The 12,827-nt window shown below is 39.9% G+C and overlaps 1 protein-coding gene across 1 annotated transcript in view; it reads left to right on the top strand.

Annotated features, from left to right (window-relative positions):
• The window catches only part of LOC134656994 (nucleoporin 88), a 183,431-nt gene extending 171,059 nt beyond the window's left edge, over positions 1–12,372 (top strand). Inside the window, exons 7-15 of the mRNA XM_063512559.1 lie at positions 338–437; positions 1,144–1,315; positions 3,235–3,334; positions 4,564–4,677; positions 7,588–7,725; positions 8,541–8,629; positions 9,901–10,057; positions 11,138–11,226; positions 12,299–12,372. Coding sequence (XP_063368629.1) covers positions 338–437; positions 1,144–1,315; positions 3,235–3,334; positions 4,564–4,677; positions 7,588–7,725; positions 8,541–8,629; positions 9,901–10,057; positions 11,138–11,226; positions 12,299–12,365 — 1,026 coding nt within the window. The 3' untranslated portion in view covers positions 12,366–12,372. The remainder of the gene's footprint in view (positions 1–337; positions 438–1,143; positions 1,316–3,234; positions 3,335–4,563; positions 4,678–7,587; positions 7,726–8,540; positions 8,630–9,900; positions 10,058–11,137; positions 11,227–12,298) is intronic.
• Positions 12,373–12,827: the final 455 nt, after the last annotated feature.

The following is a 12,827-nucleotide window of genomic DNA, read 5'->3' as shown; positions in this document are numbered from 1 at the left end:
CCGACTACTTCTACGTACACTCTTAAACAATCTTAAGTTCACAAGCAGTAACCTTCGTGCTAAATTTAGTGTTACTCGTTCCAGCGCCGAGCGAGAATGAATCTTCCACCCCATGGTACATTATATTTATACTCTTTTATCATTACAATCTGCGGGTAGGAGAGAAGGGTCATTTTCGCGACGACCGACAGATTAATTAACAAATATTCGGGTATACACAGATCATATTTTTAATCACTACCTACTGAATACCATTATTTTAACCTAACTCACACTAAATAATTATAATTTATTCTCGAAATCTTATGAAATATCACACGTGTATTCTAATTTTCAGTGTACGAACCACACCTATGCATGCATGCACGCCGGGGGCGTCCACACCGTCACTATTCCCGTGCTGAACCAGCTCAAGGACTACGCCTTAGCTGACGAGGGTAATTTTTTTTTTGTACCATACTGTGTTCGTTTTTTACATACCATACCCTTTTAGAAGTAAAATTTCAATTTTCATGTCGTTCACTTTTTAGGGTTCCGTACCCAAAGGGTAAAAACGGGACCCTATTACTAAGACTCTGCTGTCCGTCCGTCCGTCCGTCCGTCTGTCACCAGGCTGTATCTCACGAACCGTGATAGCTAGACAGTTGAAATTTTCACAGATGATGTATTTCTGTTGCCGCTATAACAACAAATACTAAAAACAGAATAAAATAAAGATTTAAGTGGGGCTCCCATACAACAAACGTGATTTTTGACCGAAGTTAAGCAACGTCGGGCGGGGTCAGTACTTGGATGGGTGACCGTTTTTTTGCTTGTTTTGCTGTATTTTTTGTTGATGGTGCGGAACCCTCCGTGCGCGAGTCCGACTCGCACTTGGCCGGTTTTTTTTACATACCATACCCTTTTAGAAGGAAAATTTCAATTTTCACGTCGTTCTTTTTTTTGATAAAGGAAAACGTCATGAAGAACCGTTCCTTAAGATCGGTTTTCCTAGGATAGCGGTGCCGTCATATAGCGGCCGTCTCCATACTAAATAATACGGCTAAATATGGATGTCGTAGTATTTGTATGGAGACGACCGCTATCTGACGGCATCGCTTTTGGAGGAAACCAAAGCTTTACGTATTTTGTTAAACGTTACAGCGGAGAGCGAAACGCAACTGTCGGCCATTTTGTCTCGCACCAGCATCGCCCGCCATCTTGTGTGCACGGCGGGACCACGCGCTACGTTAAGACCACCCGCGGGGCTGGCGCTCACACCGCCTCCGCTCCCGGCTTTACTCGTACTGTGTACTGATGCCACTGTACTGTCACGGTAGGTTAGAGTGAGTAGCATAGTGCGAGCTAGGTTAGAGCGAGACAAGTGTCGGCCATCTTGTCCCGCGCCAGCGTCGCCCGCCATCTTGTGTGCACAGCTCCCGGTTTTACTTGTGCTGTGTACTGATGCCACTGTACTGTCACGGTAGGTTAGAGTGAGTCAGACATAGTGCGAGCTAGGTTAGAGCGAGACAAGTGTCGGCCATCTTGTCGCTAATTAACGTAGCCCGCCATCTTGTATGCACGGCGGGACCACGAGCTACGTTAAGGCCACCCGCGGGGCTGGCACTGACTCCGCCTCCGCTCCCGGCTTTACTCGTACTGTGTACTGATGCCACTGTACTGTCACGGTAGGTTAGAGTGAGTCAGACATAGTGCGAGCTAGGTTAGAGCGAGACAAGTGTCGGCCATCTTGTCCCGCGCCAGCGTCGCCCGCCATCTTGTGTGCACAGCTCCCGGTTTTACTTGTGCTGTGTACTGATGCCACTGTGCTGTCACGGTAGTTTTAGATTATATAGATTCCGAAGCTATGCACAACTAAAAGCAAAGGCAAAACCTCTCACTTAGCTAACAATCTATTATAGTGTAGATTAGGCTAAGTCTGTCCGTAAACATTGTAAATCTTTATTTATAATAAACAGTTTCATTTTTTTAATGGCGTGTCTTATAGGGCCCTGTAGAACCTGGCCGAGGACCGCGAAAACTGGCGCATACTCCACCGACAAGAGCCATGCTCTTAATGATGATGAGATGAGAGAGATCTCACGATGATGATATTCCGAAAACATTACTGGTACTAGTGTTGAGTCGCTCACTCGTGAGGCACCTCATTTGTACCACTCATTTTGTTAATTTGTCGCAGTACTTCGTACCGCAAAAATGTCTTACTTCACTCCTCTATTCATTTTACTCATTTACTCGCGCGCATTACTAACACCTCTTGCCACACAAATCATTCACACACTTCAAATTTCAAAAAACTCTTATCCGTTCAAATTCACTCGCGAGTCTCCCAAAAGTTCTATTCTTAACCTCTAGAATTGCACTCCAATTAAATATTACTATTTATTTATTTATAAAGGAAGTGATGAATACATAAATATGTATATACATAAAAAAAATTGTCGAATAATCGATGCTGAAAATATGTTAGTACCTCACCTCATTTGAAGTAAGACATTGTAACACCTCATTTTAGAAAATGAGGTACTCATACAAACTCATTTTAAATTGATGTCCTACCCATCACTAACTGGTACAACTTGCGGTCCAAATCCGCTATCTATAACTCGACCTTATTTTCATAATCTTAACAAAAGTTTTGCCGTTTGACCGCATCAAAAACAGAGTCCAGTTATGTCAAAATTATTCCGCAGAACGTGGATTCCGGGTCGGTCAGAAGTGACCTATATGAAATAAATGTACAATTAAAATAGAATCATCATCATCACATCCTTATACGAGTGGCAGCTGACATAGTTGCAATAATTTCAACTTTCCTATTTATACAGTGTGTAAGTCCAATACGGGCAATAAATTAAACCAGATATAAAAATTTACCCGTCTAATCATTAATTAAGAAGTTTTTTAAAGTTACACTTAATATGACTCCGTAATGAATTTTTTTCACATGTACCAAGCAGCAATGTACTGCAAACATTAAGAATCAGAAGATGACATGACATTACGAGATACGAGCTTTTTATTGTAACTGCTAACAAACGTTGACAGTTACTTTAAAAAGCTCGTATCCCGTAACGTGTGGTGTATTACATTGCGGGCCGAATTATTTTGTATGGTTAAAATTTTCATTGCATTTCTAAGTAAAATGTATCTCAATATACTTTTTAGGTCCTATGCTAACCACCGTTTAAATATTCGCCCGTATTGGATTTACACACTGTATAATAATTCCAGGACGTTGGAGCCGTATGACTTGGAAGACCAGCTGTACAAAGAGTTGCAACTGCGGAACCCGGCTCTGGAACAAGACGACATTAACAATATACTGAAAGAGGTAACTCAAAATCTATAAGATAAGATAAGATAGTTCTTTATTACAACCGTGTTACACAGGATGTAGTACATGTGAGTTTCAACGGTAACCCAACTCAGGTGTACAGTGGACACTTAAAACTAACTTAAATCGAACTATACTAATATTATACCATTAATTTACCACCAATTTACTAGTAATTTTTCCATTTTTAAATTTATTCTAAGTCTAAGCTTAATAGCATCGTTCGCAGATGTTTCTGCTTGTTAAAAAAAAAATATACCTAATGCGAAAGTGTGTCTGTTACCTCTTCACGATTAAATCGCTGAATCGATTTAGTTGAAATTGGTTTAGAGATCAGACGATGACGCGGGTAAAAACTAGTATTAAGATACTAGTTTATTGTTTTCTTCACTAGACCTTTTACTACGCAACGAAAATGCAATAACAACTTTTGCTTGCGACAATTTTGCAGAATTAGACCAAAGTCACAAAACGTTTACATAAAAAGTTACTTCTAAAACATCATCTCTTGTATCGATACTTACTATTATGACAATGACGAAACAAGGCCGTTTAACGCCAAATGTACACTTAAATATGACATTCTGCTGTTTTGTTAAATAAACGTCAATTATTACTCAATGATTTTCAGTTAGTTTCGCTGGACTAAAATGTTAACAAGATGGTGGCCGTTTTCGGATGACAGAAGCAATGATATTATATAACCATAGATAGGTTACACTCATACTTGAGGAGCACAAAAAATACTTCCATATTTATTTGTGTGCCTACGAAGAAATCTCTTATTTTTGATTAATTTTATCATTCCATCCATCTTTGTTACACTCGTTGTTAAACATAAGGTCGTCTCTTTCTCTTTCGGTGTGCGGGAGCTCGTTAGCACGTGCACATTTCTCGCTTTGCCAGCCGCGTCTAAAGGCAACTTGTCCAATTTGTCACAAGTTAAGCGCTTCAATTTTGGAACGCCTATAACCTATCTTGAGTTATAAATCATTGGACAGAAGCGCCTGGCGTCCGCTGGCTCGTTGGGTGGACGATATTCGGAAGATTGCGGGTCACTTCTGGATGAGATTAGCTCAGGACCGGGATAAGTGGCGTACTAGAAGAGAGGTCTATGCTCAGCAGTGGGCGATAGAGGGCTGATATGATGATGATGATGAGTTATTTTGGACTATATGGAACTAGCTATTACTCTACATATTGATACAACATTTTCATATTTTCAGAGGCAAAAGCTGTCGTTCACGGCTATCATTCAAGAAATATTGTCCAGAGACGTGTCGCAGCCGATCCTCAACATCAACAGCAACGAGGAACTGAGCCCTAAGGAGATTCTAGAGGTGAATATGGCAAATTTAATATAAATTTAATTAACAACAGTATGTCGGATGCACCCGGACAGGTGGGCCAAAATAGCGACGGAATAGGCACCACAGATCACCCGAGGCAGAGGAAGACCAAAAAACCGGCCAAGTGCGAGTCGGACTCGCGCACGGAGGGTTCCGCACCATCAACAAAAAATAGAGCAAAACAAGCAAAAACACGGTCACCCATCCAAGTACTGACCCCGCCCGACGTTGCTTAACTTCGGTCAAAAATCACGTTTGTTGTATGGGAGCCCCACTTAAATCTTTATTTTATTCTGTTTTCAGTATTTGTTGTTATAGCGGCAACAGAAATACATTATCTGTGAAAATTTCAACTGTCTGTCTATCACGGTTCGTGAGATACAGCCTGGTGACAGACGGACGGACGGACGGACAGCGAAGTCTTAGTAATAGGGTCCCTTTGGGTACGGAACCCTAAAAATGAGATGGCGAAACGACCTGGCCTCATTCTGTGGCGACTGGCGGGAGCATGCACAAAGCCGTGACGAGTGGCGAAAGACACAATAAAGGCTTTTTGAAACAAAGTATACTAGTGGCTCTGTGAGCTGTAGACCTCGCGAGCATAGCTTATTGGGACCGTGCACGATGACAGCGCCACACAGCGGTTTGATCAATCAACAATACAAAGATTTTAATTTATAAAAAAAAAATACGAAGTTTAAGTGAAAAAAAAAATTACAAAAAGTTATGTCTTACTGGGGATCGAACCCAGACTTTCTGTGTGCAAACAAAAAAAGCGATTGTTTACAAAATGCGCCATGATAGTTCTTAGCTAAGCTGACGAAATTCGGCTACTCATTCTCGAGTACAAACGAAATATCTAAATACCGCCTAAACCAGCAATACAATTTTTCTGCATTTTTTGCCATTTACTATGTAAATATGTCCCAAAAAGAAAATACTCTTATGATATCGATAGGACTATTTGTGCGCGAGTTATCACAACTCCTCTATTTTTGAAAATTTCCAAAAAAGGGATCGACAAAAAAAAATATTTACTCATAGAATCTGGTCACAAAATTTCACAAGAATCGGTTGAGAATTGTGACCTGTAGAGGAGAACATCCGGACATACAAAAGCAAAATGCCCGAGTCAAAACGTAGACCTTCGCTACGATTCGGTCAATTACATACCTGGCAGTAAAATGACTCAGATCACACGTAATTGTCGGCTGAGGCGAAGGGTCTTCAAACATGTGATCTGAGGCTTCCATACTGATGAGGTGTGTATATTTATTTATTTAAACTTTATTGCACAAAATATATACAACAATGTACAAATGGCGGACTTAATGCCAAATGGCATTCTCTACCAGTCAACCATAGGGCCAAACAGAGATACCTTCAATTGGTGCAGAGAGAGAAAATATATTGAGTGGGTTAAAAAAAAGCAAACTATACTTATAAATTACATAAATAAATAAAATATATATAAACTACCACATATTTTATAAAATACATACTATAAATATAATAATGATGGATATTATTCGAACTCTTGCTTTAGCAAATGCTTACGTAACATCCGCTTGAAAGAAAACTTACTAGTAGCTTGTCTAATATTTAGAGGGAGTGAATTCCAAAGACGGCTAGCCTGGACGGCGAAAGAATGAGTCATGAAACCAGTACGGTGAGAAGGTATGGCCAGTTTGAGAATGCGGGAGGTACGCAGCTCACATCCTGGGCCTGTATAGTATTTTACTGTTCGACGTAACGGCAAAACGGCAACTTCGTTTTAGGCTTGTGCCTGCTCGTTCACTACAGAGATCGCTCCGCTCTCGGTCAATCGGTCAACCGAACTAGTTCGGTCTTTTAGTTCCTTTAGTTCAGTCGGCCGTTGAACTTGTTGGGAGCCGGGAACAATGATATTATATAACCATAGATAGGTTATACTCATACTTGAGGAGCACAAAAAAACTTCCATATTTATTTCTGTGCCTACGAAGAAATCTGTTATTTTTGATTAATTTTCTCATTCCATCCATCTTTGTTACACTCGTTGTTAAACATAAGGTCGTCTCTTTCTCTTTCGGTGTGCTCCCGCACGTTGGCACGTGCACATTTCTCGCTTGTCCAGCCGCGACTAAAGGAAACTTGTCCAATTTGTCATAAGTTAAGCGCTTCCATTTTTGAACGCCTATAACCTATATCTTGAGTTATAAATCATTGGCCGAGAATGAATAGGAATCGGTTTTACACTCGATTTTTTTCCAATCTTTGGTAACTAAATATAATTCAAGTTGGACGAGATGATTATGTCGATAATTAACACAAACAAAATTGATTTTCCTTCATACTTTTCGGGTTTTGGCGTATCACGTCGTTCTTTGTCTCGTTCGCATTTGTGCTAGCGACATTGTGAACCGTTTCACTCAGTCAAGCTCTCTACAAACCATAGAGAAAAAAATACATAGAGTGCTCACTCCATACATCAGTTTTAGTACCAAAAAGACTATTAGCATCTAGCATCGAGTAGCGGAACTATCAGTACTGCTACTTGACAATAGATGTAGCACCGACCGGAAAGTCTTATGCTGTTGAGATAAGACTTTCCGGTCGGTGCTACATCTATTGTCAAGTAGCAGTACTGATAGTTCCGCTACTCGATGCTAGATGTAGACACTGAAATTAATAGTCTGAACTGATGTATGGAGTGAGCACTCTTGTCTTACTTATTTCTCTATGCTACAAACTCACTGAACTAAAGGACCTAAAGACCGAGCGCGCAAAAAGATTTAGTTCCTTTCGGTCCTTCACGGGATTTCATTCTTAACAGTTCTTATTTCGCGACCCACACAAGCCTACTTCGTTTAGCGCAACGGATGTTAAGCGTATTTCTATATGTTTTTCATTCGTGTTCAGTTCCTAACCGCTGCCACTCTGAAACTCCGCGGCGAGTATATGTCGCGGCAGCAGCGCGCCGCGGACGCCATCGCTAGAAAACTGACGGCCTTACAGTCGCTCAGCAAGCAACACGACAAGTGGTACAAGGACTTGAAGGTTAGTATTATACGAAAAATACATATTTTTCATTTCTCTTGCTATGAAGTGATACGTTTCTGCTCTAGAGCACTGTATCTATTGAACTATCCACCAAGAATGTTGCGAATATTCGCATCCGCATCCGCGGAATATCCGCATTATTTTCAACATCTGCATCCGCATCCGCATAAAATCGATGCGGATCTCATGCGGATGCGGATGTCGACCAGGTCGGTAACAGGGACGTCATAGCGGCGGCGTAAGGCTAGGTAATTTCGTCATTATATAATAACGAAATCGTCTAGATCCCGAAAAGTCGACCAAGTTACTGTTTATTAAATAAAACGCACCTATATTCTTGCTCAAATACGAAACGTTTCGTTTTTTTAAATAAAAATTAATAAAAATGAAATATTTGACGTTTTTTAAGTACCAAATCTTGACATCCGCATCCGCGGATGTGAGGCTTTAAATATCCGCATCCGCGGATGTCAAAAAATCTGCATCCGCAACATCCCTGCTTTCCACGTAGTACGTACGCGGTTTTCTTTTTTTTACGATTTAGTAAGCAAGCAAATTAAAATTTTCTCATTCTATGAATAGCAATATTTTTACCAAAAATTTAATTGAAAGTACCATAAAAAATACAATACCTACCTTGGTTAACAATTTACTATTTAATCTCTTTCTTGGGACTCGTACTCTTCAGGCGGCGCGATATCGCGGCTGCGGGTCTCGGGGAAACAGCTATTATTGAATCAGTTAACTTTCTTCTTAAAAAATATTTGCCTATTCTATACTAATAGATTTTACCGTTTTGAATATGTTTGCAGAGAGACATTGAAGACGTGACCCTGCAGTCAATGGTGCTGAAAGAAAAGTCCCTCCTCGCCGAAAAACACCAGGATGATATAAAATACAGGTATATGTCATGAATCACCCTTTCATTACCTACTTGTTTTTTTTTTATCGTAGCCACGGCGCCTGCTGTGTCTGATTCGCATTGTGGCAATCCTCCAAGAATACATTTATCATATTTGTATTTTGAATCCTAATTAACCTCAGAATCAGAATTGTTTGTTGCACTCATATTAGTATACAGATCTTAAAAACTACTTAGTACAGGTAAGGGTATAGCAATATACTTAACACTAACTTATGAGATAACATGCATCATAGGCTTAAGCCAATTCCTAAGAGCTAGTGTATGGTTTATAATAATGGTCTCTCCTGTAACTTTTAACCATATCCGTGCCAGTACTGCCGGTACCTAACGTTATTCGTCCATATTTTCGTTAAAAAAATCATTTAATGTGTAGTACGCTTTTTTTACTAGGTATGTTTTTAATGTATTCTTAAAGTTATTATATGTACTTATTTCTTTGATTTCGATTTGATTTTGATTTAACCTTCCGTATGTGTGGTCAAAAATCGTGGATTCAAAGTTGTGCTGTACCTATAAGGCAGAAAAAAAATGTCGACTAAAATCCAAAAAAGATTACTAAAACTTTTGTCAGGATCCCATATCACACAAGGGTAGGTTATGTGAAAACCTTTTGTTCATGACGTTCTAGACAAAGTTGCGTAACTCAAGACAAGGATTGAGTACTGTAGCAGTGTGGCTACCACCAGTTTTGGCACTGACAACGCTATCGAGAACGTAACTTAGTTTCTATGCATCTCGCTCGCGCTGATAAGCGAGTACGAGTACTGTGTAGAAAGTAAATTACGTAAACGTGCGTGTATGTCAGTTTTGACACTGTCATTGACAGTATAGTTTGTAGCTTTCTAATAGACCCCGAAGGCTAATCCTATTGTCTATTGTTAAGAAAAACCGCTCGTGCCACGTGCCACAACCACCTGCATAAAAAATCGGTACTTCGGTTACTGAGTGCCGGCGAGTCGAACGCTACAGAACCAGTCTAAAATGTGTCATCGAGATGCGTAACAAAGGCGCGTTATCGGAGAGCGCACCTACACTGGTTTTTTGAGCGTCGAACTAGCCCGCGCTCAGGTGCCAAATAGAATAATTAGGACCCTTTTTTGCAGGTAAGTAGCACGTGCGGTTTTACTGAACAATAGACAATAGGATAAGCCTTCGGGGTCTACTAGAAAGCTACAAACTATACAGGACTATATCCAGCAGACTTCTGATGGATAAGACGATAATTTCATCAATCCGTCTATTCACAGATGTTCAGCAGTAATACGGCAACTGCGCGCGTCCGCGCCCGCTACTGCGGCCGAGCGGGAACTGCTGGCCGAACTGGAACGGTACAAGCGGAGCGGGGAACAGATCGCCGAACAGATACAGCTACTCAAGAAACACGCCCGCAACAAGCATGATGAAGTTAGTACTCTCTCTCTCTCTCTCCCTCTCTCTCTCTCTCTCTCTCTCTCTCTCTCTCTCTCTCTCTCTCTCTCTCTCTCTCTCTCTCTCTCTCTCTCCTCTCTCTCTGTGTCTCTCTCTCTCTCTCTCTATCTCTCTCTCTCTCTCTCTCTCTTCCAAGCTGTGAATCCCACATTGATCAGTTTTCCGTGTCTTTCTTTTGGGTGCTAGTACTAGTGTAAGACAAAGATAGTATGATTATCTCTATCTATGTTTGAAATGAAACAGTCCTGACACAGATGTTTAGTAGTAATACTGTTACTGTTAGTCAAATTATAACGGTACAAGCGGAGCGCAGAACAGATCGCCGAACAGATACAGCTCCTCAAGAAATACGCTCGCAACAAGCATGATGAAGTTAGTACACTATTCATTGATTTATTCTCAGTAGCAATAGATAACTGTTAGTCAAGTTATAACGGTACAAGCGGTGCGGAGAACAGATCGCCGAACAAATACAGCTACTCAAGAAACATGCCCCCAACAAGCATGATGAAGTTAGTATACTGTCGCACTGGCAGGGTCGCCATGTGAGGCGTTAAGAGCAACTTCACATTATTGACAAAACTTACAATCTCTCCAAAATCTTCTCTGTTTCTTACTAGAGTCTAAAGAGCAGAGAGAACAGACTAACACAATCACCTTGTAAAACAAAGTCCCCCGTCGCGTCTGTCTGTATGTTCGCGATAACCTCAAAAAGTAGGTAATGGATTTTCATGCGGTCGTCACCTATCAATAGAGTGATTCTAGAGGACGGTTTATTTATTTATTATATTTATTTATTTATCTTTGGTACAAATGGCGTACTTAATGCCTTAAGGCGTTCTCTACCAGTCAACCAATGGGTCAAACCAGAAAGATTAAGTAGGTGCAGTGTCTTTTAGAATAAATTAATGGTGATAATTAAATCAAGGTTTTTGCAAATTCGTTGAAATATGATGAACCTGAAACCTGTGCGAAGCCGGGGCGGGTCGCTAGTGTATAATATATTGATTCGCGAATACATAATATTATTTAATGAATGTTGTGCTAAATTTTTAGTTCAACAAGTGGCAAGACGAATACAAACGGAAGGACATAGCTCTCGGCAAGTCCCACAGCGACACTATCTCCTCGATTCTGCAGCAACAGTAAGTGTCCACAATTTATGTATATAATATAATATACTTACATCATATTGGGTGCAAAATGTCCCTTAGACCTTTACACAAAAGGACCTATATCCCATTGTTCTGTAATAACTTCTCTGCACCATCGGTAAGACGGGAAATGTTTGTCGTTTCTCATGATTGTATTATTGTGCAGAGTTGACCCGGTATAAGTAATAAAGCCGCCTGTAGTTAACTAAAAGTTTTTAACATAAAGGGAAAATATCATCGCCTCTGAGACACAGGCCCGCCACTTACTTAGCTGTCAACACTTACCCAGTTGTGGCGACTATTTCCATTATACACTTATACACTACACAACAAAACTTGCCAAGATAAATGTAATTTTGATTTGTCAAACAAAAGATTCAAAATGGATTGGAATGGGATACCTTTTATAGGCCTCTGTAGGCCTAGCACATGATTGGCGCGACAGTATCTCGCGGAGAGATAGACTACCCGTCGTTTTCTAACTATGTTAACTAGTGGCTCTGTGAGCTGTAGACCTCGCGAGCATAGCTTATTGGGACCGTGCACGATGACAGCGCCACACAGCGGTTTGATCAATCAACAATACAAAGATTTTAATTTATTTAAAAAAAATACGAAGCTTAAGTGAAAAAACGGCACAAATATACGGCAGTTTTACTCCATCTTCGAGTCAAAGTGTCTTTGTGTGACGTCCGTGTCTTTGAACGGACCAATCGCGGCACGGGACTCGCTAACCTCGTCCCCCGCACCCCAGCATTTTTGGCAGCATCGGTTTCATGAAATAATTGCTCTAAACTCCGTCTAGAGGATTCCTAGTCTATGGCCTCGATATACTGTCGCGCCAATCATGAGCTAGCTCGGCTGGGTTGGTAGAGGTGAAATCGTTTTTTGTTGTACACGCCTCGCAATTTCGGTAGGAAATATAAGTTATAATTCACATTATATAACTTATATTATATAACTTTTCTTCGAACGATCCTTTACAGAGTAAGAAAAGTTGCAAAGAATTTATTGTTTTACATGTTTTGAAGTTTGCTTAACCATGTTTTTTTTATCATTTCAGAACTGGTAAAATCTCCACTCTGATTGAAGAAACTAAACTTCTCAAAGATCAACTCAGTATAGTGTAATTTCTTAATAAAATTGAACTGAATTGTCATTGGTATTATGTGAATGTTAAAATGTAATGTCTCTTTGATATAACTGTGCCATTTCAATGATACTGATTATTACATGAAACAATAATAAATTGAACTTAAATATATTCCAAATTTGTCTAGAGTGTATAAAATTCTTCAGCTTTAGCTATTCAGTGGTTAGACCTACAAGATGTGTATTTTTGTAAACTGTTGCGTAGGCGTTTTGTCAAAGTCTTCGAAGGAAAACAATTAAAATTGCTATGACTTACACGTATGTAGACAGGTAGTTATTGCATGTAACTATTTATTATCGTAAATTTCACCCTTTTTTGGTCATTAGAAATCCGTATTTCATTTCATTCTTTTACTTTGCTCAACTGTATGGCTCTAATTAATTGTGTTTCGAGTAAAACTCGATTTCTATAAAATTATTGTAATTTAGAATTAAATTGT

Source organism: Cydia amplana, chromosome 19 (genome assembly GCF_948474715.1).
Source record: "Cydia amplana chromosome 19, ilCydAmpl1.1, whole genome shotgun sequence".
Classification (NCBI taxonomy): domain Eukaryota; kingdom Metazoa; phylum Arthropoda; class Insecta; order Lepidoptera; family Tortricidae; genus Cydia; species Cydia amplana.
Note: the sequence above shows the minus strand (reverse complement) of the source record. Positions and strands in the feature narration are given on the sequence as shown.